This window comes from Pocillopora damicornis, chromosome 11 (genome assembly GCF_964200805.1).
Source record: "Pocillopora damicornis chromosome 11, jaPocDami1.2, whole genome shotgun sequence".
NCBI lineage: Eukaryota > Metazoa > Cnidaria > Anthozoa > Scleractinia > Pocilloporidae > Pocillopora > Pocillopora damicornis.
Window position 1 is genome coordinate 13,564,550 of NC_142680.1, and position 27,071 is coordinate 13,591,620.

Sequence of the window (27,071 nt, forward strand, 5' to 3'; positions counted from 1 at the left end):
TGAAACCATTTCTTTCTTTTAGTGAGTCAAATATGAATTTCAATTTTCTCATATTTTTTGTTCTTTTGATAATACGCTTCCAGTCCTCACCACAGTTAGAAGATTTTCTTTCATCCCCACTAGTGAAGGACATCAGCGTCCTGAAGGACAGCTGATGATGGGCTGGTATTATGTATTATAAAAAAGCAGACTTAACATTTAAAACAGATATGTTAAGTGTTACTAACCTCTTCCATGTTTGTTAACCTCTTTATCAGTTCTATTTCTTCATCATTCTCCCTTTCAATTCCAACCTCGGAAAATTCTAGTTCCGTGTCCATGTTTCACCAGTGGAGATATGAAAATTATGGTTAAATATGCGTCTACTACCTACAGCTAAAACGTCATAAAGAATACCGATTTAAATAATTCGTCGACAGCCTGTCAATTATTTTTCTTTTTTTGCATGAGTCGTGAAAGCATAGAGAATTTAAATTGTTAAAGCTGGTTCAATCTGCTTCTAGTCAGCTTCTCATATGTAAGATATACACATATGTGTGCACGGGAGATAATTTTTGACATCCACTCTCGCACGTAATAAATATGTTATTGTGTTAATTCGAAGTTCAATTATCTATTTTGAATTTTGATATGTGCTAATAGCACCACAGGGTGTTAGGAATTAGTAACTTTTAAGAGGCAGAAAACAATAATGGCTGAGGACCTATTTTACAATTGAACCTAATTTCTTGTCTTTTTCAGTGAATATGCATCTGCTGTTAAGCAAAGAGAGCCGTCTTATTTTGATGTTTTCAGAGCAATACAACTGTCTGATTGTTTGATCTTCACAAAAGAATTGCACTCAAAACATTCATTATTAAGCACAGACCCTCGAAGACATAGAAAGTAGCCACCGCTTCTAACAAAGCGGAGAAAATGTTGAAAAATTATTAAAAAATTAATTTCAATTCAGATATAAAATGAAAGTTCGGTGGCTGAGGATTTCTAACATTTATTTTGCTGATCGTATGTCAAATTTTCTTAGAGGGGATAAATTTCAAGAGTTAAATTTTTGGCAAGCTTTCTTGAATGAGGGTAAGAATTGAACGCCAGGGGTCAGACCTCCAAGGAAGGATGTAAAATAGTCGTGATCACCAAATTAAGGCCGTCGAGTTTCACATTTGATCTATCAAAGAATAATACCCTATTCACAACGGTAAAAAATATTTTGTTAAACTGGTTTTTACAAAATCATAAAAAGAGAACTGGAAAACTTTATTTTCCATGGGATTCAAAAAGTTGCTAACCTGCATTTCCAATGTGCTACATTTTAAGTCAGAAAATTTTAGGTTAACTAGTTTCTCCGCAAAAAAAAAAAAAACTTTATTAAAACTTAAAAATCGTTTTGCTGGTTTTGGTTCAAAACGAAAATATTAGACTGAGAAATAATGTAAATTATAATTTGCCTTTCAAAATAATGAATGTATCTTTTCTGGTGATAAGCTGTAAAAACGCTTGGAGTCTCTATCACTAGTTAAATGTCTGTTAAAACATTACAAGTTAAGCCTATGTCTCCTTGAGTCACAATTAGCAAGATTTTTTATTTCTCACTAAAATTTCGACGTTAAAAATGGTTTGGGGTTTGTTGGCGTTGCGGATGGGTCATCAAGACATATATAATGAGCTTTTCAGCGGTTAAGCACCTGTTGGTAACTTCTTTTAAAATATCTCTAAGAAGAAATACAGACACTTGGTGACACCCATGCAACCAATAATTAAGACTTCCCGTGTCAGCGAAAAGATGACTTCCTCGGCCTCTTTTTAATTTTTTCCGCATGGTATGACGTCACTGTAAGACAACTAATTTCTACTTTAAAACTTACCCTACTTAGTTTGCCTTTGTCCCTATATTCGTGCTATTGTCTTCTGTTTATATATCTGGGAGCAGATTATAAAGGCATAATTTTTTCCTATCATGAAAATGGCGTCTCTCGCGTTAGGCCATACGCTTTATTGACCAAGGTGGATTTTGCATCTTTTCATCCCATACTTTCCCAAAATACATATTTGTATACTTCATAAACGAAGAGGGAATGTGCCGAGAATACTCAACTGAAAAGAAAAGTGCTTTAAAGTCTTAAAATCGACGACAACAACAATCCCAACGATAACTATGGTCGCGCCGAGAAAGTAATTTCAATCCCTATCCTCAAGTTGATTTTCCGGTATCTGTTTGGCTGCCATTTAGCCACATCTTAAACATAATTGGTAGCCGATTTACCATGTTTGGAGGTCTTACTGATTTCACTCAGCTGATTTACCATGTTTTGAGGTTTTACAAATTTCATTGGATTTGACCTCTATTTTTGTTACGCTAATAACTTTTGAGCTATTTCGCTCCCGGTTTGACCGCGTGAATCATATTATTCAGTTATATTTTGTTACTTTTGTGGACGCAGGCTGAATTTTCAACATCATATGGGTGATCATTCGAATTCTTCAATTTCTGTATTTTTACTTTTTGGCGGTCCATTTATCCGGCTTTCTAATAAAAAGGGGGTTTTCTTGAAAGTTCATTTTATGTCGGTTGCTATTACGCGTAGTTTTACTTTTAGTGCTTTTTCGGTCAATAATCATATGGTTATTTATAACGGTACGTCTCGAAATATTGGAAGGGGTTGGCAAAGGATTAGAACTTCAAGGAGTCTTTGATTAAGCCTAATGAGGTAATTCCAAAAGTGGTGTCTTTTCGCAAGACTAACCTTCAACTGCAACTTGGCGAGAAAGAAAACAAGAACAAACTATGTATTCCTTTGATTTGTACGATGCTCTCGCAAAATATTTAACAACCAGGGCTCCGTTCAAACTTTTCCAAATATATTTGAAAAGAGAGAATTTTCACTCCGTTTTCAAAACAAGCACTCGTAGACACGTAGCGTATTCAAAATCGATTTCGCCCGTCTAAACGAAACTCAAAAACGATGAAACACGATGATGCATGCGCAGTGTTAGTAATGTATGAGCCCGCATGCAACGGTCAGCTCCTCTTCTTTTACGGTGTTTGTTACATCTTTCGATCTTCTTTGATAATTCCAGTCATGTAGAAATCAACGTTGTTTCTGGTCTGACCTAGAAACCACCTTGGTGTAGCTGGCCTTCTGTAAGAATCATTTTTATCGCGCTTGTCCTCGACACTGGCGCAGAAAGCGACATCAGCACATTTAATCGCTTCCTTTTAATTTCAGCTTGAAAATTTATCAAACTAAACTGCAACTGCATGTATTCCATTAGGCTTTAAAGAAGCCCAAATACCAAAGTAACACCGACCGGGATGAACTGGACTTGTGGGATGACATTACCGTATTCAAAAATCCGCTTTTCGATCGTTCGCAGAAAAACGAAAACCTGGCTTTTTCGAAAACCTCCGTTTCTGGTGACAGAGAGTAATTTACATGTGGAGGCTGAAATGAAAGAAAAAACATTCCGTTTTTGAAGTATGCGGACACTTGTGGACGGGACTTAGATGAAGAGCTCAATCAGTTGCTATCGCGTGATAGTTAATTAGGGGGAAGCCTGAAGCAATCATTATGCATAGAAATTGGCGGAGCAAATAATCTTATTGTTTGAGTTTAAATATATTACTCGTTCAAAACTTAATGACGAGGCGGGCTCATGCTTTTGTTTTAATTTGTTTACAACTACACACTTTTAGGGTGGTCTTTTTACACAATATCCATCGCGGAATAGATAGCAAGGGGGGTCGCCAATCAGATTGTGACATTTGGAATAGAAAGCTAGTAGATTCATCCTAATGCTTTTCAGCATTAGCTTTTTTAAATTTAGACTGAAGCTCATTAAGACCATTGTTTATTGGTGTCTGACTCATAGTAAGTGAAAAATCATCGCTAGAGACACTTAGTTCATAAGCTTCAGCATTTTTCGTTCTTGATTCCCGTCAGTTTTTTGCCATTTCATGGCAAGTGAAGCTTTAAATGATTCATTATGGTAAACAAAGTACCCTAAAGATTTGCTTATGCAAAGACAAAACATTAGGTAGCTATTGTGTTGTGAAGGACACTAGATTTGTGGGTTGCACAACAACGTTTGGTTGTCTTAAATTTTGTTTATTTTTATTCAGTATCTTTAACATGTGTTGGAAATATGAATATAATTTGTGATTCAAATATTTTCATCTGAATTGTCTAAGTTTTTCCTTGTCAAGATTGTCGAAGCGAATTACGATATCGAGGGTTAAAGTCGCTTAACAGCCATGCAGTCATGCCGGCGGCAATCCGTTTATACCAGTCATTTGTAAAATAGATATTGACATGAACTAACTTTTTCGCTGATTAACATGGAGAAGACGACGTAACAAGCAGTTACGAGTCTGTTACAAGCCTCTAAATACCCGAATGTCAGAAGAACGAGTGAGGAAATCTGAAAGAACAAAATGCTGCGTAATTGTTCTGATTAACATCAGTGAAAATAATGATTTTCGGAAATAATTATAAACAATTATGTTCATTCTCTTATTTCAAGGCCGGCGGTCGCATGCAACATATACATGCAAAGTTTTGGAAGATTGTTCATAGATGTTTATTTTGATGACCGGCCTCGTCTTGTGAGCTCCTCGCTCTGAAACTACATCAGGACTCTGTAAAATCTCAATCCCATAAAGGCATGTCGCATACTTTAGAAGTGAACCGTAAACACAGTACAGACGGCAAACAATGTTTTACTTTTGAAGCTTGCAGTTACAAAATTGTCAGTTTCAGGATCCCATAAGCACTGGCTGGTGATTTCAAGACCCTGATCCCGAATCTCACCGATGTACACCACAGCCACCACTTTGGTTTCCGGGGGAGTAATTTCCTTGACTCTCAACTCAACTGCTTGGCTAATATTTGCACACTGAGAAACGCATCGCTGGCTATCGTAGTCGCAATCCATCAGAGAGTTGTCCAACTCTTCTTTTATAATGTGCTTGATGACTTCTTGCGATTCCAGTTCATCCTGGAAATCTTTCAAATCAGCGATGTCATGTGGTGTGTTTGATGGGAGGGCAAGCTTTGAAGAACTACCCAAACTCAGGCCGCTTGATTCTACTTCTGCGCCATGCCATGTCGAGGAGCGTTGTCGTTCCACTGAGCTCGCAATTCCGGAGGCGATAGAATTGATGCTCGTTGTACGCAGACGATCTCTCTTTTGCTTTCTTAGAAATGGCTCCAAAGAACCGAGTGTCACTGATCTTCTTCTAACTGCTGTAGAAGCACTCATTGTTTCAAACTCTGAATTGTCGACTGTTCTTCAAGAAAAATTAAAAAACAAGCTGCTTGCCTTTATGAGCTGACGTGCGAACCCTTGTTTAGTTAACACCGTTTGTTTTTGTTCTGCTTTTTGATCCCAGTTATATTTATCGTATCGGTGATGTGAACATTTGGTCGAGTTTAATTACGTGCGCTCCACCGTACGAGGATGTCAACAACCGAGGTATTTCATGGAGCCTCTCTGAATTGATATGAAAAATTACCGGCACACCCTATATAATAGAATTACGATAATCCCTCCCACACTGCTAAGATATTCATGATCATGATCAACGACCCAAAGCTTAAGAGTCGAAAACTATAGTTGTACAGTCACCGATATTCGGTCGCCGATTTTTTAATTCGGATGGATTTTTAGAACTGATCAATGCCCCTGACTAAATTCGTCGAAAGAAAAGACTTTTACTAGATTGCGAAGCAGAATACATCAAAGCGATGTTAGGATAAACAATTCAAAAGCAAGCTGCTTCTTACTTACTTCTCCATATTTTCACTTGCCTCACAGCTGCTTTCCCAAAGTTGCCTCTTCTACCAAAACCGTTTTAGGTTTGCACGCTGTAACCGTTGAAAGACCTGAAACGATTGCGATAGAATTCATGTAATGATATAGTTCGTAGACCAATTTGAAAATCAAAAGTTAGAGTCACGAAATTTACTTCAAATGGCGACAGATTCTGCATTCATTTGGTGGAAAATTTCGCCCCAAAGTTATTAATGACGCTGAGTATCATGTCAGTGAAACGGCGTTACAAATCTCTTTTATCGCAGAACAAAGGCAATTATTTCCATAAACGAAGAGAGGCTTTCTTGCCTGGATTTGTTGTCTTGCGGTGTAACGCTTAGCTTACAGTTTAACCCAAAAATAAGTAGAAAAACAAATGTCCTATTAGTTTCCGCATTGTATTTCCTGACCCATGGGGGACTTTGAGGACAAAGTGCGACTAGCTTAAATTCAGTCATCAATTCCCTCTCGCATTCTGTTAGTTTTAAAGAACCAGATTTATTTAGCTAAATCAAGAAAAAGTAATCCAAAAAGTTGAAAATAGTTCTCACGTTGGACAAACCTAGTGTTGAATAAACAATTTGATTGCGCATAAGTGAGTAATCGAAAATTCTGGATTTTCCATCGCTGATCATTTCTTCCTGTATGGACTTCACTACCTGTTAGTAATGTGTGTTGAACTTGTCTAGGTCATATTTGCCTTTATCTAAGGTATCTTCTAAAAAAATCATTTAAGGACATTTGATACCTTTCCATTCTGCTCGAAATGCATGACTCATGCGTCCAACATCTAGAGATCTAGAGAAAGAGGAGAGATTCTGTGGGTTGAGCTGGTTTTCCAATTACGTGAGTTGGCAATAAGGCAAGGAAACCAGAACTAGTTTGGTTTTCTCCAGTAAATCTTCCGGAATTTTCAAGTACGTTCTATCTACAGGTGACCAGCAGCAGAACGCGGCAACTATGGGAATCGTTCAGGGTCAGCATAGGATGGTCTCAATAGGGTGATGGCTTTTACGGCTCACAGTTGATATCTTTCCTTTTTGGTCACAGAAAACTTTTTGCGGTTATTTTTTGTTACCACTAGCTGTTAAAATTTTGGCCAATTTATGGCTAACGGTTAATATTTTTCCATTTCTGGCACCAGAAATTCTTTTTTACGGTTAACTGTCTTTTACGATTAACGGTTAAAAGTCTTTTTTATTCTAACACCTAACGGCTGGATATTTTGGCCGTTTACGGCCAACAGTAGTCTCGTACCCGGACCTTTCACGGCCAAGCGGTTGTAAATTTCAGTTACAATTAGTAGGATCTGGTTACGAGATTGGGTTAACGGTTAACCCCACTGAGACGGTCATGTAAGGTAAGGTGAATTGTTCACAAACAGTCAGTTTGATTAGAATCCACATTGCGTCATATTATCATACACACAACTCTCTAAATCTGCCAATATTCTTATTGTGGTGACGATTTTAACCTGAGCAGTGTAATAATTCAAATCAAGATAAGCTGAACAGAGAACCGCATACCTTCATATTTAGTATTTAAAAACTCTCACAGCCTGTTGAGCTCAACGATTGTAAAAACAATTTACTGCCATTTTTGAAGGAGGTCACTTACCTTTGTGAATGCTAATGACCTCGTCTATCTTCTGTTACGGCATGGATTTAACGAAGGAAACAATCCGTGGCTGCTCGCCATTAGGAAAGAACTAATTTAATGGGAAAAGCGTAGGAGATTTTTTATTGTGCTCTGTGCGAACGCACAATGTTGCACCGAAACTGAAGATAAAAGGTTCAGCATGAAGTTGATGCTCCGTAGGGCCCGCGGACGAAGACTTTCCATCATATAAAAGCTCAAGTTTACTACATGTGTCTGCACTTAATGGTGTCTTATAATTAGCCAATTGAGGAGAACAGCTTGAGACTTGAACCGATGACGGCGACGAGGAAAACTACATGTGCGTTCAGCTCATTACTAACATAATTATTACTATTCAGTTTTTAAAGATCTGATATTCAAAAGCAAAAGGGTCATGTTTTTAATTGTAAAGAAAATGTGGAACTGTGTTGGTGGAAGGTTTTACAAGATGATTTGCTCTTACTAATTCCGTGAGTTGATTATGAAAATTATCCAGCGTGAAGAGTTTCTAAAGCTGACGTTTAAGCGTTAGCTTTCCGTCAGAGAAAATGATAAAGGGCTAACGCTCGAAACGTCAGCTTCAGAATGTCTTTACAATGGCCAATGTATATTATCAACTCAATTGATATATAAAAAAGTTATTTTGATATTCTCAAGGTTCTTTCAAAACTTCTTGTACCTTGGTGAGTCAAATTATTATTTAGCTGGAGCCAGAGTGATTCCCTGCCAGAATTGAAAATGTTAAACCTCAAAGTCATGGATTCTTCTACCTTGAAGTTTTTACTCTGTGTTTTAAGACCGAAATATATCCTGAATTCTTTAAGCAAACAGAGACACGCGGTGGCGCAATCATTTAGCGAGCACGCTATCTCCGCTGGGGTCGAGTTCTTGCATAAGACATAAGATATACTCACAGCGTCTTTCCTCACCCAGGATGGGTACAGGCGAATTGTCGGGAAAACTTACGAAAAGAATCGTAATAGAATAGAATAGAATCATCTTCTTAGTCTATTTTAGCAAAGCGACGTACCCGGGTTTTTTCCTTTTTTGTCTTAAGTCCCAGATGCAGAGATCGAAGACGAAAAAAAAATGGTCTGTAAATAAAAGCTATTCAAAAGGTGACAACAGGAAGTTTTGTTTGTTATCAAAGCATGTAGTTCTGTACAAATAAGAGCCATGATAGAACGTGGCCATCTTAGTTTGCTCCTTTCAGGCAACCTTTGTCCCCTAAAAACTTGTAAGATGGCTACCCCAAGCTCAAGCATCAGTCGGTGTTGAATTTTATTAATTGCCTCAGTCCTTTTTTACCTTTTTTAGCGTTTTCAATTGAGACTGTAGACGAATGACTCGGAACGATGTGGCAAGTATCTTATAGGGTGGTAGATATCCAACAAGTTACTTTTAAATGTTTCCTTACTAGCGTGAAAGCCTACTCTCCAAAACTGGACTATGAACTCTGATCACATGACAGATACAAGTTAAGCACGCACGCTATGCCTAATCATCCAAGCAATTAGACATGCTAAAATATCCATGAGTATATCATTTAAGCGTTAAGGAGATTATATCGTTATTTCAGACTCAGAGGATTGAAGTGAGTGTAATTGAGTAACATGGGATCTGTTCTCTGGTAGAACACTGGTGCGCTAGTCAGCGATCAGCATTTTTCATATGTTAGCTGCACTTGTGTCTTTGCTAACAGCTGTATACCAAATTAACATCTCATTAGCTGAGAGAAATCCATTGGTGAAGGTGACAAGTAATTGCGATAAAATAAGTGGGAGTAAATTAACACTCGCCATTGTTCCAGACAAAGCCGGGCGGAAATGATGAATACACTAATAGGTGAATTAAAATAAGGCCGAACAAAGTAAAGGTTCACTTACTCAGCGGTCACTGAATCATCAAAACGTGAGCAGTGAAACCTGAGATAAATAAGACTGGATCGATCCTCTGAAATAATTGTTCATTGTTCAGGTCCAGTGGTTTATCTTTCAAGACAGGAAGTGCGTTTTGACATGCCTGTTAGTGAAGTGTCCAGTCGACGAAGCTCTGTGGCGGCGGATGTTCAGAACAAACCGGCAACACTGAACATACAAGAGCCCGTCGCCAGACAGATTCGTACGCTGTCAGCCACCTCCAAGGCCAACGCAGCAACCAGACGAAAATCCATGAGTCTGTATTCCAGATCACATCAAGCCGGCCAAACCGAGCTTCCGCATCAACTGACAGCGAAGATTGCCAATACATACAAGTTACGTCCTGATGCGGACAAACGATTTCGCTGTAACGACGTTAAGGATGCCATAGACAGAGTCCTGGAAAGCCACCTTAAGGAGCTTCCATATGATCCTGAAAAATGTAAGAGCCTGCTTCCCTGCATCGCAGACGAAATCAAAGATAAAGTCAAGGTACTTGGTTTTGAGAGATTTAAACTTGTTTGTGTCGTGACCATTGGACAGTTGAATAACCAAGGAGTACGTGTGGCAAGCCGGTGCCTCTGGGATGTTGAAACAGATCGCGTGGCCTCATCATCGTTTTGTGGCAATGATCTCTTTGCTACAGCAGCAGTGTTTGGAATTTATCGAGAATAAACAGTTTTTATCGCATGCGTGATACTGAAAAAAAATTGATTTAAGTAGTGCGTGAGTGCTTCTGTTGTGATGATTAAGTTTCCTTTGTTGTTTGGAGATATGTTGTTTGGGGTTTTTTATTTAAGCTTTTATTTATAACAAAAAGTAATTTAGTATACAAACCTTAGCTGATACAATGTTTAAAATCTAATTGGAGCGTCTCTTTTAGCCATCTCAAATTTTCAAGTATCAACCGGTTTGCAACGGTTCAACAGGGTTTCCGATCACTTAGGTCGGATCACGTTTACCCGGTGATATTCAATAAAACAATCACTTTGATAATGAGGATGAGGTTCTTCGGAAGTTGTTGAGAAAAATTTTGGTTAATTTAGACTGCATGTTCGAGAATCACCGAAGACGTTTCGATATCCTCCGTTAGGGTATTTTTGAAAGAAATGTGTGATTGTTGACACGTTCCAACTCCGAGTTATGTAATAATGTTCTTCATTCATGGCGTGACTTAGAATTTTCACTTACAATGTCTTCAAGAAAGCTTGTTCTCAAAATAAGAAAATTAGAAAAGACCAACGGAGGGGTCTGCCAATTAAAATAGTAAACCATTAATTTTCATGATATTTAATTTAAGATTATAGAGAGAGTTAGGAAGATGCTTGGTATCATTTGTAGGTGATCATGTCTGTCGTATTCTCAACGGCATCTGTGTGATATGATGTTCAGGTTTGGTTATTACCAATCTTCAAGATATTGTTTACAAAATTATTGGTGGGGACTCAATTGAGAGATAGTTCGTGCGTCGTAGTTTACGGCTTAAACGTGCGATCTCCATGGAAACGATAAGCCAACAGAAGTTTAGCATTGTGTGACAATGTGGGGCATGTGACGTTGTGTAAACATTTAATTATTTCAGAACTATGTGGCATAGATATAAAGCAATAAAATGGTTTGAAGTTGTTTCAGTTAAGTATTATGTTAGTGATTTGCAGAAGACCCTCAACCTTAATTTCTGTACAGGAAACAAAAGCAAGACTAAGACGAAAAATTTCGAGTGAATTTTAAGTTCATCTCAAACTGTCCCAAACTGCAGCTGTATTAAACTGCGCACGGAAACAATCCCTATTTGTTATATACTTGTTTTTTAGTTATATAAGGATGTTGCTCTTGACAATTAAAAAAAAAAAAATTCAAAGCACAAACTTAACAAGAAATCACGTATTAGATAGATCAGGCTTCTTAAATGTGAAGACTAACTTCTTTTTCCAATTCTTAAAATTTTTCGCTTACGATCGAGGTGAAAATAGAACCACTTGCAAATAAAAATGAGTGGACTGTCATTTTTCTTGGCCACGATGTCACTCAGCGGGCAGGAAAACGGTATTGAAAAAATTGTCTCTTAAGCCCTTAGGTAAGCTGCTGAAGGCCATTTTTAATCCTTAAAAGATTTATATGGCACCTTTTTATACAATATATACCAACATTTGGCGGGCTTGATTCGTCTTTATCATTGATAGCAATTCTAATGGGTCAAATATTTGTATGAAATTTCTTCTAGGGGACCATTTTCTAACGCTTAATTCTCAACCAAGTTTTGCTTTACCGATGTATGCTTACTGAGTGGATTCTTCGAAGATAAGTATTTGCTTTTGCCTGAGTTTGTTGAACTCTTGATGTCAATTTTAATTCTTAGATAAATCTTCCTATATAGCAAACTGTCGTCCAGTAATTGATATGTTTTTAATTACCTACCATTATGTATTAAAATCAATTCAATAAACAAGCGTCTTTAAGAGTTAACGGTTAATATCAAAACATCTCTCCTCGTAATATAGAAGAATAATTAGCGCTCGGGGTCTTGTTCCTTATTGAACCTAAGGAACTGGCCATTCGCGAGTTGTAAATACCTTCAAACTCAAAACGAGACCAAGAGCAAAAACTTTTAGTTAAAATGGTTAATAAAAATATTATTATCATATCATGGTTATCGCTCCAACCCTCGCCTTGAAGTAAAGGCATGAAATACCTTCATGTATTGATCCAACAACTTTCCCCTAATTGAGTGTCCAAGCATTTTTTTCTAGTTTCATCCAAAAGTCAAGCTTTGTTATAAATTCAAGAAATATCGAATTAAATATTGAACAGTGTATTTTTCTCTTCTAGGTCATATGTAAGAACCGGCTTTAAGCCAGAGAACAATTAGTTTGATTTCAGTTTCAATTTTTGTTACCGAGGAGTCATTCAAGTTTGTAAATTAAATGAATAAACAAACGAGGAAAACAACTATTAACTTGATCTCTTGTCATCTTAGAGTCCCGGTGAAATCATTTTAAAGAAAAAACAATATAAACCAGATAGCACGTTCTCTAAATGATAACAATTCGTGCTTTTAACGAAAATGAAAAGCTTTTTGTATTATTTGTCTTTTGGTAGCAATACACAAGTAGCCCATATTGTAAAAGTGGTATTCAGAGGAGCCCTGTATCTTGATTAAGCATGGAAATCACTCTTCCTTTTTGTAATGTCATAAATGTAAATATTGTTGCTTCTTTTAGCCACGATCCGGTGAGCCATTTTAAAGCAATGAATGGTGTTTGGCTATCCTTGGTTTTCACGTGACATCTTAAAAATCCAAAATAAGAAGGACTATTACAGTTTTGTCGATAAAAACGAACTGCAAAACACAGCGTTTCGACCAAACTTCATTCATTTTCAAGTGAATAGTGAGAATTTTTGAGTGTGTATATGCGTGTGAGAAGTATAACGGACAGAAGGAACATGCAAAGAGAAGAAATAATTAGAAGCTAATTAAAAACCAAATTAAAAAAAAGATTAAATAGCTAATTAAAAATCTTTGCACGAATAGAGTTTCAAAAAGTAGGCAGTCAAATTTGTTCGTAGACTTCTTTAAAACACTAAAATTCATCGTAAGATCCCTCGGGGCCGGGGGGCCAAAGAATGCTTGTCGCTAAAATGCTCGCCAATCGATGAAGTCGAGTTTCGGTGTTCTTGAACACGTTGGTGCAGATGGCCGCGTCTAAAACCGACATAACCTGCATCGCACAGGTCACATTTAAATTTGTAAACAAGGCACTGTTGTTTCAAAACCGGTGGCTCAGTTCGCTTCTTGTAATCTAAAATCTTATTCAATCTTCTGGCTGACTAATGCAGGCTGGACGGTCGTGTGGATCTTCTGACTCAAATCTTTAGGTTGGACACGTACAATATCGGCTGAGGCCTGATCTTGAAACTGTAGGACAACGCGAATGGGGTCTGTTCGATCGCTGACAGTCGCCGAAGAAACAGGTTGATCCGATGCTTTGGCGGCAATAAAACGTGAAAAAGTAGAGTTGACAAGCTTGTCAGGATATTTTAGTTGAGAAAACAATAATTTCAGTCGATCACATTCTTCAGAGAAGCAACAGTAATTGGATGAAAGCCGCAATGCTCGATCAAGCATAGGTTTTGGTAACCCGCGTTTGTATCGGTCGTCTACATGGCTCTTGTAATGCAGCAGAAGGCCAGTATTTGTGGGTTTAACGTGCACCTTAGTCTCAACATGTGTGTTTGTTTAGCAGCTGGGTGCCCAAAAAAAGGCAGCATACTTTTACTCTCCATCTCCATGGTAAACTTAATAGAGGAATGGCACTGGTTTAAAATCTCGAGGAAATTGACTGCTGATGTTATGACTGGCATGATAGTCAGTGTGTCATCCACATATCTCTTGTAGTATGTGGGCATCTTGCCCTCATGCTTCAAAGTATCCTCAATGCTGCACATAAAGAAGTTGGCTAATAGAGGACCAAGGCAGGAGCCCATAGCAATTCTGTCTGTTTGTTCATAGGAATGGCTGTTAAAAAAGAAAAGTTGGTCTTTTGTCGCCGCTCTAAGATCGACAAGGTCCAGCTTATTGAGGTTAAGGTGGTGTGTTTCATTAAACCAATTATCAGTGAAATCCTTATCGGTAATTTAGTGTTAACAACTGGGTTGAAAACGTAAATTAGCCACCGTAAAGAGTAAAAAAGCTGACGTTTCGAGCGTTAGCCCTTCGTCAGCTTTTTTACTCTTTACGGTGGCTAATTTACGTTTTCAACCCAGTTGTTAACACTAAATTACCTGCTATACTCTCCCACCGACGCAGCACCACAGTTTCTTTAGAAACTTACCCCTTCATTCAAATCCTTATCGGTGATTGGTTGTATGGTCTCCTCCAAGGGTACATCCGTTGTCAATCGTCAATTCGTGGACCTCATTCACGAACTCAAGGTGTCGCTTATCGTATGTTGGTTTAGGGCGAGAGGTTTTACTTTGTCATCTAGCCATTTGGCGAGGGCATTATTTTAAGTCTGAGTAGCTGACAAGATAGGTCGTATAGCTAGTCTTTCTTGTGCGTTTTAGGCAAACCATAAAGATAGGCCAGCCTGGAACCTGACGGACGGACAGAGTTTGCAATTGCAGAGGGGAGCATCCGGCGAAAAAGTGATTCTAGTTCCTTCTCCTTTTTTAGCAAGGGATGATAGTATTTTGGTGGTCTACCTCTACACTTTGGTCTATCTTGCAGGCGCTGCAAGGTCACGAAATTCTTCCGGTAAATGTGGTTCGAGTTTCCATTAAGCTTTCTCAAAGCTGGCCTTTATGTCAATCGAGGACACGTGTTTAGGGATGGAAAATTTTAAACCACGACAAAGCACAAGCTTTTGGAAAAAGGAAAGCTTGTACAAGGAGATGTTAATGATGTGTTCATCAACGTCCTCCTCTCTGGATATTTAGAACTCCGTGATAGTGCCTCCGTGATAGTGCCTCCGTGATAGTGCCTCCGTGATAGTGCCTCCGTGATAGTGCCTCCGTGATAGTGCCTCCGTGATAGTGCCTCCGTGATAGTGCCTCCGTGATAGTGCCTCTTGCGAAGTTCGGTTAATTTTTATTTATATTCAGTTTGGAATTTGGTTTTTGATTAGTTTCTAATAATTTCTTCTCTTTGCATGTTCTTATTGTCCAATTACTCTTCCAAAAATTTTTTATACTTCTTACACGCACATATAAATATTCCTCGTGACATTCATACTATTCACTTGAAAATGACCGAGGTTTGGTTAAAACGTTGTGTTTCGCCGTTCGTTTTTATCGTCAAAAGTTTCACGAAATCGCTGTTACAGAACGAAAGATTTCCTAAACATTAGCCTTGTGGAAAGGTTTCAGTAACGTGGGTTTCTACATCTTGAAAATAGAACCATTTCTAATTTCGTAATTCTTTGTCGCTCGAGATTGAAATAGGCCCGAAAAGCTCCCTGAGCATCAGAAATATAAAGAAATGTGTTGAGATGAATGTTCACAAGTTCACAGTTGATAGCTAATCACTTAAATGGCGAAACAAAACAACATGGCCGTCATGTTGGTGCCCCTAGGATGAGCACCAAAATGACACAACATGGCGTCCCCGTAAATCGTAAAAAAAATTGTAACACGCGACAAATAAATAAACGAACGCGGTTCAACCTATAATAAGTAGCGCGGACCTGTAAGTCTCTTCATTGCAACCAAAATAATCATGATCAATTGTACCTGGTGTTTGGTACCACTCTGTCCACGTTTTTAGATTCAGAGCTGAAAGCAATGACGCCTTCGTCTGTTGCGTTTTCCCGCGTTTTATAAAGTTTGTCTCTTATTACTTTGCGTTCTCACTGGCTCCTTGCGATATTTTCCCTGGTTCTGATTGGCTGTTGCGACTACTTTAATTTGGGTTTTATGACAATCATTCGAGATGCACTCTAGTTAATACAATTTATGATCTCTACTTTCCACCCACCATATGCATGTAAATCTGATTGTTTCTTTCAATTAACCCTTTAACTCACAAGATCTGATTGTTAATTCTCCCCTGTAGCTGCTACACATTTCCTTGTAAATTAGTAATGAGAACTTGGTGCTAGATCACGATAGCAGCTTCTACCTGATAAGTTTGAATATTCTCATTACCTGTTTGCTGAAGAATGTATGGATATTGTAGGGAGAAGTTTTATGTTAATCACTTCTGGGAGTTAAAGGGTTAATGGGAAAATTTTGAACATCCACCTGAGTGACACTAAGGTTACAGTTACGTGTATTAATTTCAACCCCCTGAAGTTGAGATCAACTGATATGAAAATATCAAATCCTTATAAACAAACATCTGATAACTGAAAATAAACTTTTTTCTTAATCGTTTGTATGCGTACTAATCTCTTAGTAAACCATGTCAATCTGAATCTTGTAGTCAAAGGTGTAACGTATATTATGAGGAAACATTGCTATTGCTGACTAACCGATTATTCAGCTAAGCGAAATATTTGTAAATAAGTCGGTAACCAGCTATTAGTAAACGTAAAAGCCACCTTAAACAGCATTGGCTTTGCCTTTAAGAATGTCTACTTTGGTGAGCCAGCTGTTGTAAAATATCATCATATCAATGCAGAAACGTTTTTCACGCTTTACTTACTGACATAAGCAAGTAGTCGGCTCATAGGATAATTATAAGTGTCTTCCTTATTAGGCCAGCCGGTCAATAAGCGATTGGTACTTGAAGTAAAAAAGCTGTACACTGGTGACCGTATCAAGAAATGAGCCATTGTTGTGGGTTAAATTCGACTTCACAAGTTCAAACAAAAGCCTTTTGTTGTTTGTTGCGCTGAGGAAATTGTGCCGAGACTCGACGAAGATGAATTTCAAATCGTCGCAAAATTGTCGGCGTGTCAAATTAGCGGCACTTGGGGAGAGGGGTTGGAAAAGTTGCTCATAAGCGTGCTGTTCACACAGGGGTACTCAAGGGAGAAAATGCCCTTCACTATGCTTGGTCTCTCAGTATATTTTTTTTTATCAGCGAACCAGTTGATTATAAATTTATTAACACAATAAGGATGCTTTGTTGTTAACAACATTCACGAACTATACTCGGCAAGAGGACGAGAGGAAAAAAAGCAACAATTCACTATTGTTATTAACCCCAAACAAGATACCTGGAAATGCTGAATTCTTTATACTGTACTTTGGATCAGTTGATAATAGCGCGCAGCACAACGCCGCAAAACGATGAAGCTTTTATCGATGGTTTCACTTGGTCAAGAGGTGATAGTTTTAAAACTATCTAGTTTTAGTCGTAACGTAAAACAAAATAGAAGAAAGAATTGGCGTTTGGGAAAATACTTCTTAGGAATTAAGAATAACGCCGAGTTAAATCGCTGGACTAAAAAAATCAGTGATATTTGCGGGTTGTCGTTCTACTTTAGTCTTCCAGTGAAAACTCTGGCGGCATGCGCGGCATTTAACAAAGAGGTGATAGTTTTAAACTGCTCTGCCTTCCTTTTTGTCGACAATGGAACATCGCATAATTAACGTTACTATTGTTGCCGTATGATAATTTTATGTTCTTTCAGTGCGTGGTCATAAAGACAGCTATTTTTCAGTGATCATTAAGTGAGCTTTGTCAAAGTTAGATCAACTGACAGTTGAGGAAAAATACCAAAAGTGGCAAAAATATATAGATCTATGGAGCTAAGAGGTATTTAAATACTTTTGTAGGAGCCATGGTGATGCTATTTAAAGACAGTGGACTAATCGAGCTTGACACGTACTTCGTGACATGCCTCGACGTAAGACTTATCACATGCCCCGACGTAAGAGTTGTTATCACGACATAATTAGTTCGTAGCCTTGAGAGCCGTCAATCATCTATTATTACATCAACTCGTCAGCTAACAAAGTTCGGAAGCTTCAAATCCATTATTTTCTGATTATGTATTCAAAATATACTTTTTTCGACCGTTTTTGTAACAGACAATTTTTGCATCAAATGTTAGAAATGTAGGTGTTTTTTGTTCCTTTTTGGATTAGTCTTGCGAAGACTACGACATGATTTAATAATATCATAGCAAGAACTCTATTATTCGACCATTATCCGCATCGTTTACGATATTGATTGTCCAAAACAAATCGAAAATTCAAGACGTAACGTTTGTCACTTTTGTCAACTAGTTTGTTATTTTAACTACTTCAGTTACAAAAACATTTTACATCAGTATCGTTAGACCAGCACTGTCGAGGAAACAGTTGTTTATTACATTCGCCAGTCTCATATTTTTAATGTCCTTTATGGGAATTGATATCACCTGTTCCCTGCAAGCAAAATTTTCCTTGGAAGGTTCACTCTGGGATGGGCGAGTAAATGGATCCCTTGATACTCTTTATGCATCTCTGTCTTTGCGTCCTCTTCTGAGCGTGAACTCCATAGACCGTAGCAACTGCGATGAGATCGTCGTTCTTGTAAACAAATTCAGCGAAACCGTCTTTATCAATCCCTATCGTACTTTCATCCCAGGCGCAGCCACTTTGCATGGCAAGAGGCGGTTTGAGTTTCTGCGTAATACAGCAAGTACAAATAAATTTGTACTTGTTCAAATCGAGTGCTGCAACTTTGTCACGCATAATGTTTACTAGTTCTCGTGTTAACGCTGCGCATTCGCTCGCTACGTAACTTCTTCCTGTAAGTTTACTCTCCAAAACCTCTTGGAGAAGCTTTCTGACGTTTTCTTGCTCGAATCCAATTGGAATCTTTCGCTTTTCAGGTTCGAACGGAAGGGATTTCGAGCGACTCCGCAAAGGATAATCAGCATGTGTCATGACGGCGACACCATGGTCTCCCTCTCGTATCTTGGGCGACTCTTTTGTCTCGAACAATGAATGCCTTCTTCTACGCATAGCAGTGTTCTTTGCAAGAGTTATTCCTTCAAAATCCTGAGCAATCTTTGATGTGGATATATTTGACTCCATGTCAAAGTTTGTACATGCCTCGAGTATACACACCTCCTTCACGCCTTCTTTCGGGCCGTCGCTCATTTGACGCCGACTTGTTCTCCTTATAGTTTCGAAAGTGAATCCTTTTTTTCCTGTTCGTGTGCTTTAATCCTCCTCTATGTATCTTTCTATCTCAAAAGTCATCAGCGCGCATCACGGCAATATTTTAGTAGAACACGCAAACCTTCGTTTCGCTTGCATCAGTATTAGTGACAAGTCTTCAAACACAATACGCACCTTGTTTATGTCCTTTCAAATGTAAACAACATTCCGTCATGATCCATTGAAGTAGCCCCAGGGCACTCGACCAAGTGCTACCTTCACTGGTTTACGTTACCTCACCGAAAAAATTAAATTTGTGAAAGAACATTTTTTCAAGTAACGAAAATTATGACCCCGTCACAAGTAATCAATGCATTTCGATTGTGGAAGCTGACATCGCTCTCTTCGGTCCACTAAGTCAGTCAATTGTTGGTGTGAGATACCGTAATTAAAAAGATACTAACAGCAGTTCAGAGTCTCCTACATAGAATTGCTGCTTATCCCGTGACAAAATCTTTCATCATGCCAGAAGACGCATGAGTTCAATGTAAGTGCAAATATTTCAAAAAAAAATGTGTCTTATTCTTCGTGTTGTCACCAAGAAAAAAGAGAAGAAAAAGGGTACGATAAATAATATTTGGACGGATCAATTTTTGACACATGTTTGAGCAGACACATTTCAAAGTCTGTGGGCGTCTTTGTTATGATAATTCATGTTTCGTGCGCCTAGAAAGCCGATATTCCTTTGGAGAATGAACAACAAAAGGAAATAGACAAGCAAGGATTAACAAAACAGATCACTACACGAATACAAAATGTTAATTTTACCTGTTATTTCGCAACGCGAGGAGTCTGTGCGGACTTACTTAATGAGTTTCGGGTGTGCATGGTGGTAACTTTTAATTTGAAGGAGCTTCATAAGTTATGTGAATGATGATAATTGACTCTATCGAAACAAATCCCGGCGGTGCTCAAAAAACTAATTTAAGTAGATTCAAGTGAGACAAAAAGCTTAGGACCGTTTACCATAAGAGATCAACTGTAAGTGTTTCAGTAATAATAGCTCTTAACGGTACACAAACGTTATCCCACAATAGAATAGTCCAATCATGTTGCGTGTTTCACACTGAGGCGGTGTCCATCTGAGGCGGTATGGGATAAAAAGCTACGGAAATGTCTATAAATAACATGATCACTTCCTGCGGAAATCAACTAGTGTGATATAGGTCACATTTCGCTTGCATCAGTATTAGTGACAAGTCTTCAAACACAATTAACGGTACACAAACGTTATCCCACAATAGAATAGTCCAATCATGTTGCGTGTTTCACACTGAGGCGGTGTCCACCTGAGGCGGTATGGGATAAAAAGCTGCGGAAATGTCTATAAATAACATGATCACTTCCTGCGGAAATCAACTAGTGTGATATAGGTCACGTTATGAGATAACTGAGATACTCCGAGCACCCTGATTGGTCAAGAACTAACCTTTTACTGCACTTATGAACTTTTTACTAACTCAAGGACTTAAGAAATAGACCCACTTTCTATCGCTTGCTCGGCCTTTTATTTAACTCGACATTCGTTTATTAATCAAATAATTTTATTTCCTAGTCGAAGCGAAAAGGAAAAAGCTTAAAACTGAATTACACACGTCGGCGAAAAATCACATGTATGTTATCTGGTAAAGGTGCAAACTGGTAAACCAAGTTTAACTCAGTGATGTCCTGTACAAACAAATATTGTTTCAATAGATTTTGTAAAGCTAATGACAAAATGATACGCATCGTGACTGTTCGCGACGCGATTGCAATTGGGAGAACACTCGAAAAATAGGAATTACTAAACACACAATGGCATTGGTTTGCTTGGTTCGTTTCTTTGTGGCCTTATTCCATTATAAACAAATTTACAAGTCTCCAAAAGTAGCCCGACTGATAAAACCTGAATACTTTAAAAGTGAAATTCATATAAGTTTGCGCAGTTTAAGGGCTAACGTAAAAATAAATAAATTACTCCCTCAAGTTACAAAAAGCGGCCCCAAATTGTTAATATCAACTGACTTATTAAAGATTCGTTTATTTATGCCGATATTGCGGCTGTGACTGCCTTTACCTCAAGAACTTCTATTGTTTTTAGGAATTTTCAGAAGTTTAACGAAATGAGTATACACCAAAGCGAATCTTCGTTGGTGATTAAGAATATAAATCTGACAATAAACCTGCAACAGAGTTCATAAAAGTTAGTCAGAATTGTATTAACAACTTGTTAACAGGATATTTTGAGGATCACTACTTATTTTTCATATGCAACAATTATGTGATCAGCTTGTCCTCCTATACCAGACACTATGGATTTTAATAACACTTATTAAGGAGCAACTTTTTTCAAGTGTCAATGTTTGTACAGGAATACTTTAAGTCATATTAAAGTTCACACGGCAACCAGGTGGACAATCAGACATGGTTTGATGCTAATATGGTTTGCAGATTTAATGAATGTAACCGAGAACTTACAATTCATAGATCCAACGTTTCGACACTCCTGTCTAGGGCTTTTATCAGGGGTGATCTAAACGCTGCAACAAGAGGTCCTTTTATATGATCACTAATTAGCGGCCTTTTTTTCTGACGAGGTATTAATAGGAAGCAAATCGCCATCGTCATGATTTAAAGGAGCGTGGGCGGAGTTAATATGCCAAGCCTCCAAACAAAGGCACTGGTGGTAATACCGATTAGTGGTGATAGTTTTAGAATTATCCCACCCAATTGTATGGTTGGTTAGGCATGTGTGCTCCGATAAAGCAGAATTTTCCTTTTTGCAAAAGAAAACAGCTTTTTGATGCTCTTTCAAACGTGTACCAAACTGACGTTTGGTCTGTCCGATGTATTCGTGGTCACAGTCATTGCATGGAATAGAATAAATGGCGTCGGTTCGTTGTTCTTTCGTGTTTACCAAACAGAGAGGGAAACACGACAGAAAATTCCGTCATTTGCTCAGTGAGAGGTCTCCTGTTACTTCAGGCTCATCTCTGAAAGATGAATGGGTCATGAACCTTTCCTCCAAGGAGTTATCCGCGCTGGAACGGAGTGGTTTAGAGAAGGGTCTGAAGTTTGCTATTGCCCCTCGCAAAATACCGACTGCCGAAATTGTCGCCGCTGTTGAGGAGAGAAAAACCTTCAAAACGATGTTTTCAATGCGCTTATAACTCTTAAAAAGGATACGGACAGGATCGTATTATCTGCTGACAAGGGTAATTGTGTTGTGGTTATGGACAAACGGCAATATCACGACAAAGCTTTGTCTCTGCTTAATGACAAGAGTACGTATGCTGTCTTAAACTCTGATCCTACCAGTAAAACTCAAAGAAATTTAAACAAAATGTTGCTTGATTTGAAAAAAGCTGGTAAAATTAGTGACTCTACGTACAAAATGTTATACAGTAGTGACGGCTTATGTCCACGTTTTTATGGCATACCTAAAATTCATAAACCGGGAATCCCTTTGAGACCCATTTGTTAGTTCTCCGACTTATGCAATTTCTGGTTATCTTGCGAGAATTTCGTCGCCTGTTGTTGGGAATGCTGATTACACTGTCAAAAATTCCTGCGAATTTGCGGATTTTATAAGAGATAAAACTCTTAACGCTTGTGAAGAATTAGTATCTTTCGACGTTGTTTCGCTCTTCACTAAAATTCCAGTTGATCTTGCCGTTAAGGTTGCGGAGGAGAGACTCAGAGAAGATGCCTCCCTAGGACTAAGAACTTCTTTGCCTGTAGAGGATATTATTCATCTGCTGTCTTTTTGCCTCAAAACCACGCAATTTACATATAACGGCACCTACTATCAACAAGTTTTTGGTACAGCGATGGGTTCGCCTGTCTCTGCTGTCATTGCTAACATGGTAATGGAGACGTGGAACAAAGGGCCTTAGCCACTTCACCGGTTAAACCCTTTTTCTGGAAACGATACGTCGATGATGTTATATCTGCGGTATCCGGAAATGAAGCGGAATACCTCCTGTCGCATTTGAATTCAGTAGAGCCTTCGATCCAATTCATCCTTGAGCGTGAAAAAGATAGACATTTGCCCTTTCTTGATTTAAATGTGTCCAGAGGGGTTCAGGGTAATTTAGAGACAAGTGTCTACCGTAAAACTACCCACACCGACAAATTGCTGGTTTTCACGTGACGTCACTAAATTTCAGACTTCAGAACTATTGATCCTCCTGAGATTTTACTTTCATGATGTATTAGAGCAGCTAAAAACTAATATTCAGACAAATTTTCACTCCAAATGGGTTCTTGGTTTAGTGATAGACTACTCTTGAATTTCTAAGCTTTTGCGTGACGTGGCCTTTACATGACGAGCGAGAGAGCTGTTATGTTGGTTTAAAAGGTGACTTATTTAGGGAAATTCAGCTATCTGAACAGTTCTTATGTTAGAATAAAGTATTATTGTTACGTTTATGAGTTCTTAGAGAGATAAATTCACGCTTTTGTAGCAAAACTCAGTGACAGATGTTTCTGCTGGTTTCCGGCCGCCATGTTGGTGCCCATCTAGGTGGGCACCAGCATGGCGGCTCCATACAAATCTCTATAAATTTGGGAAAAACGTTTCTCCTCATATCTTCCGTAAGAAAAATTGCTGTGACCTGAATCTTGGCGAGAGTCTTTACATATCTAGCTTCTTTCTATTTCCAGATTCTAGACTAAATCGATTGAACGGTTTTTATTTTTTATTTTGATCTATTTTGAATGGCGTGACACTGAAAACCAGCAATACCTCGCTTTCGATTCTCACCTCCCTATTTGCCATAAAAAGTCTGTTGCCAAAACTTTACTTTGGAGGGCTGACTGTCTACCATCTTCACTCGATTCGAAGGCTGAGGAGAGGAAATATGTTTCTAATGTCCTAAAGGCAAATGGCTATACAAAAACCTTTCTCCGTAACTGCCAAAAACCAGTTACAACTAGTAACGCTCTTGATGAAAGGGAACCAGCTACTAGTTTTGCTGTTATCCCTTACATTCAAGGTGTTACCGAAACCACCAAGAGAATTTTGAATAGCCACAACGTTAAAGTTGCTCAAAAACCTTTTCAGACTTTGAGGCGTATTTTCGCCAAACCTAAGGATCCTGTCACGAAAGAACAACGAACCGACGCCAACCCGCGAACCATCAGTCACGTTGTGTATCATTTTGTCATTAGCTTTACAAAATCTATTGAAATAGCATTTGTCTGTACAGGACATCACTGAGTTAAACTTGATTTACCAGTTTGCACCTTTACCAAATACAGAGGGACTTAGCGAATTTAAGGAGACTTCGTAAGTTCGCTTGGCTCTTTTGATTTCTAGCGTTGAGTTGGTTTTTTTAAGAATCTGACCAATGTCCGTCAAATACACCGAATCCTTCAACATAGCAAGTTTGCATAAGTTGAGGTTATATTTATAAGTTTAGCAGTGTGAAAAAACCGACTCTCGCCAAAATGCTCAGCACTTGACAAACTTAAAAAAAGGGAACTCAGCGTGTTTGCATGAGTTTAGGCGATTTGAATGATTGAACGAAACATTAGTCCTTGAAAGTCGGCATAAATTAAATAGAAAATCAATGGTGTTACAGTTCTAGCTGGGAGCTCCTTGGCCACTCGCAATCCTTTGTTTTTCCGTGCTTGCCTTGTCACCTGAATCAATTGATGCTTGTATCATAGCACATGATGGGGGTACGATTGACCCTTGCGTAGGATAAGGTCATTAAGCGTATATCGATGTTTTTGCGCGGATTCCCATATTTAAATCTTGGCCTTCCTTTTATACCCTGGGAAAATTAAAAAAATGTGTCAGATACTAAATTATTCTTGCTTAATGCCCTAAAAATTATCAGCAGGCCGCAGGCACAGATCCATCTTAACGATTAGAGACTGTCATCGACACACTTCGGAATCATCTCTTGACCTCAGCTCTCGAACACGAACCTCGTGGCGTGACCAATATAACTAATAATATGCGTAATCCCGTGGGAGCGTTTCGTTAGCGATCGTAAACAAAATCAAAATGGCGTTCACTCTAACCAAGCTTGTGACCTCGTTCCAGTCAGTTTTTCAGAGCCATTCAGGGGCAATCAGAAACACAACTATAACTCTGATAGTTTTTGGAATCAACGCCGTTGTTCAAAGCGAGGATTTTTTTCAATGTCCGCCAGATGGTTTTGCTTTGTATGCAAGCTGTTTCTTCATCATTCCAGCTTTGTTTTTATTTCTCGTGACAATATTTCTTCATAGCGGATTCTGGGATCTTGTGCGTGGATGTTGCTTTTACGAACAGCAGCAAAGAAGAGGATTAAAGCGTTACTGTTGCTGCTTCTTCCCTCGCTGGCCATGCAGCAGAAAGCTCGTGGAAATCATATTTCAGAGTTCCTTGTCTGGCTTCATTTGGATTTTCTGGGCATTGTTACAACGAGACTATTTTATATGTGCAGCTCTCGGAGGAACGAAAGAAGCAAAATTGCTTTCGACTTCACCTCAGGAGAAATTAAAAATCGAAGCAGATTACGCAAATGCGGGGAAAAATTCGCAAACAGCCGCTTTATTGCTCCTCGGTTGTTCTCTGCTAGGGGGTTTCCTTGTTATTTCCATCCAAAGATGCTGTTTCCAGCGAGAAATCGGCTCATTGCCAAGTCCTTTCACCTACAAAATACTCGAAGCAGAAGCAGCAGTTGAAGCATTCAAAGAAAACATGGAAAAGCTGGCACGAGAACAAGGAAAGAGACGAGCAGATCTGTATTTTACCACAGTGCAACAAAATCCTTCCGACATACTCAGAAACGCTTATCAGCATTTGGTCGCCATAAATAAATTCGACGAAGCGTTTCCATCCTTGGAGGATTATCAACATCTTCAAGCGCAGGCAGCTGTTACTGCTTTTAAGGAAAAAGTTCAACAGGAAGGCAAACAAAAAGTCGACATGACTTTTGTTGATACAACCTGGCACGAATTTGAAGGAAATGATGTGTTCTCGCTGGTTGGTCAAGCGCACGAAGCTATGGCGGAAAGATATCCTCGATCAACAGGCGACAGGACGCAGCCATACGTAAAGGAGAGGGATGATTCGGACGGCCTTAGGGGAATCGTGTCTCGAGGAGGAAGAGGAAACGATGTTGAAATGTTTCCAAGAGCTTAACTGAGTTTACTGAATTTATTATCGAAAACTGGTCTTCCAGTACCTCTTATGACAAAGTAATTTTTTTACCTCTCTAGCTTAAAAAGTAACTTTGAACATGGACAGTTATTTAGATATAGCAAGACCAGAATCATGGATACTGGTGAACGTGTATCGTGAAACGTTACCTTATCGATAAGTGCAATTTTATATTTTAACCAAATGTTGCTTTTGCATGTAATTAATAATTAACAGTTCAGATGGCTATATTTTTAGCCGAGCGGAACCATTGGATCAAATCAAAGCCCTATGTAACAAAACATTGTCCACGAGAAAGCTCATTAAACTGCATGTATTTCTAAACTGAAAAAATTCTTCGAAAGCCGCGGCTTGACTGCATGAAAATGAAGCATTTGTGCCGATGTAACCAACACTACATTCGATTCCGGAAAAGAAAGGAAAGAAGAATATTAACGTGGAAAAGAACGAAGATATCGAATGAACTCACACACAGGTACTTTGTGGTAGCTTGTTAACTGTAACCAAAAATAAACTGTATCGGTGCCACAGATGTCTATAGTTTTCAGTTAGTGTACTCTGTCTACCTGTTAGTACAAAATGCAGACTGCAGACTGCAGACTGCAGACCAGATATAAAATGCAGACTAGGTATAAAATGTAGACTGCAGATCGCAGTGTGGGCACAAAATGCAGACTGAGAATCTAAAGAGTTTTTCCGTCCGGCATGTGATAACATGTCATGTTATAACTTACCGAACGTCACGCAATCGCTTTTCCGCGATCAACTTTCACGATTATTTGCACCATTGTGGAATATTCCTGGCCCATTTCTTGATCAAAATCGATCTTAATATAATTTCAAGCCTTCGTATGGTCTTCTCACTTTGCACGCGAGTTGGTTGGTGTGATGTCTGTACAGGTTTTACCAACGTAATAAAAGTAGATGTAGATGTAAATGAGATGTCAGTTTTGAATATTTAACACGCGCAATAT

At 38.6% G+C, this 27,071-nt stretch overlaps 4 protein-coding genes, 1 long non-coding RNA gene, 1 other non-coding gene and 1 pseudogene across 8 annotated transcripts in view; 3 read left to right on the forward strand and 4 right to left on the reverse strand.

Moving 5' to 3' along the window:
- The window catches only part of LOC113679989 (transient receptor potential cation channel subfamily A member 1), a 31,389-nt gene extending 30,804 nt beyond the window's left edge, over nt 1-585 (reverse strand). The window contains exon 1 of the mRNA XM_089187884.1: nt 228-585. Within this exon, the coding sequence (XP_089044010.1) occupies nt 228-320 (93 nt within the window). The 5' untranslated portion in view covers nt 321-585. The remainder of the gene's footprint in view (nt 1-227) is intronic.
- A 1,320-nt stretch (nt 586-1,905) lies between these two features.
- Nucleotides 1,906-5,497, forward strand: LOC149037661 (uncharacterized). Its single transcript, XR_016181221.1, has 2 exons — nt 1,906-2,001; nt 3,271-5,497. It is a non-coding gene; the product is annotated as an uncharacterized LOC149037661 (long non-coding RNA).
- On the reverse strand, nt 4,088-7,803 carry LOC113679948 (uncharacterized). 2 transcript variants are annotated; one of them, XM_089187904.1, is made up of 3 exons: nt 6,557-7,803; nt 5,785-5,879; nt 4,088-5,284 (listed from the first exon to the last, which is right to left on the reverse strand). In XM_089187904.1, exons 2-3 carry the CDS (start codon nt 5,790-5,792, stop codon nt 4,672-4,674), a joined length of 621 nt encoding a protein of 206 aa, XP_089044030.1. In that variant the 5' UTR covers nt 5,793-5,879; nt 6,557-7,803; the 3' UTR covers nt 4,088-4,671. The 2 variants fall into 2 exon arrangements, with proteins under 2 accessions (XP_089044030.1, XP_089044029.1); XM_089187903.1 differs by lacking the exon at nt 6,557-7,803 and adding an exon at nt 5,963-6,232.
- A 539-nt stretch (nt 7,804-8,342) lies between these two features.
- Nucleotides 8,343-10,996, forward strand: LOC113679993 (dynein light chain Tctex-type protein 2B pseudogene; annotated as a pseudogene). The gene has a single exon (XR_016181214.1). The product of XR_016181214.1 is annotated as a dynein light chain Tctex-type protein 2B pseudogene (transcript).
- Nucleotides 9,474-14,050, reverse strand: LOC113679992 (uncharacterized). Its single transcript, XR_016181207.1, has one exon. It is a non-coding gene; the product is annotated as an uncharacterized LOC113679992 (transcript).
- A 3,732-nt stretch (nt 14,051-17,782) lies between these two features.
- On the reverse strand, nt 17,783-19,513 carry LOC113680007 (dynein light chain Tctex-type 5-A). The gene has a single exon (XM_027197001.2). The coding sequence runs from the start codon at nt 18,897-18,899 to the stop codon at nt 18,207-18,209; it is 693 nt and encodes a 230-aa protein (XP_027052802.2). The 5' UTR covers nt 18,900-19,513; the 3' UTR covers nt 17,783-18,206.
- Nucleotides 19,514-23,701: 4,188 nt separating this feature from the next.
- On the forward strand, nt 23,702-27,034 carry LOC113679947 (calcium homeostasis modulator protein). Its single transcript, XM_027196930.2, has one exon. It carries the CDS (start codon nt 24,955-24,957, stop codon nt 26,077-26,079), a length of 1,125 nt encoding a protein of 374 aa, XP_027052731.2. The 5' UTR covers nt 23,702-24,954; the 3' UTR covers nt 26,080-27,034.
- The last annotated feature ends 37 nt before the right edge of the window (nt 27,035-27,071 follow it).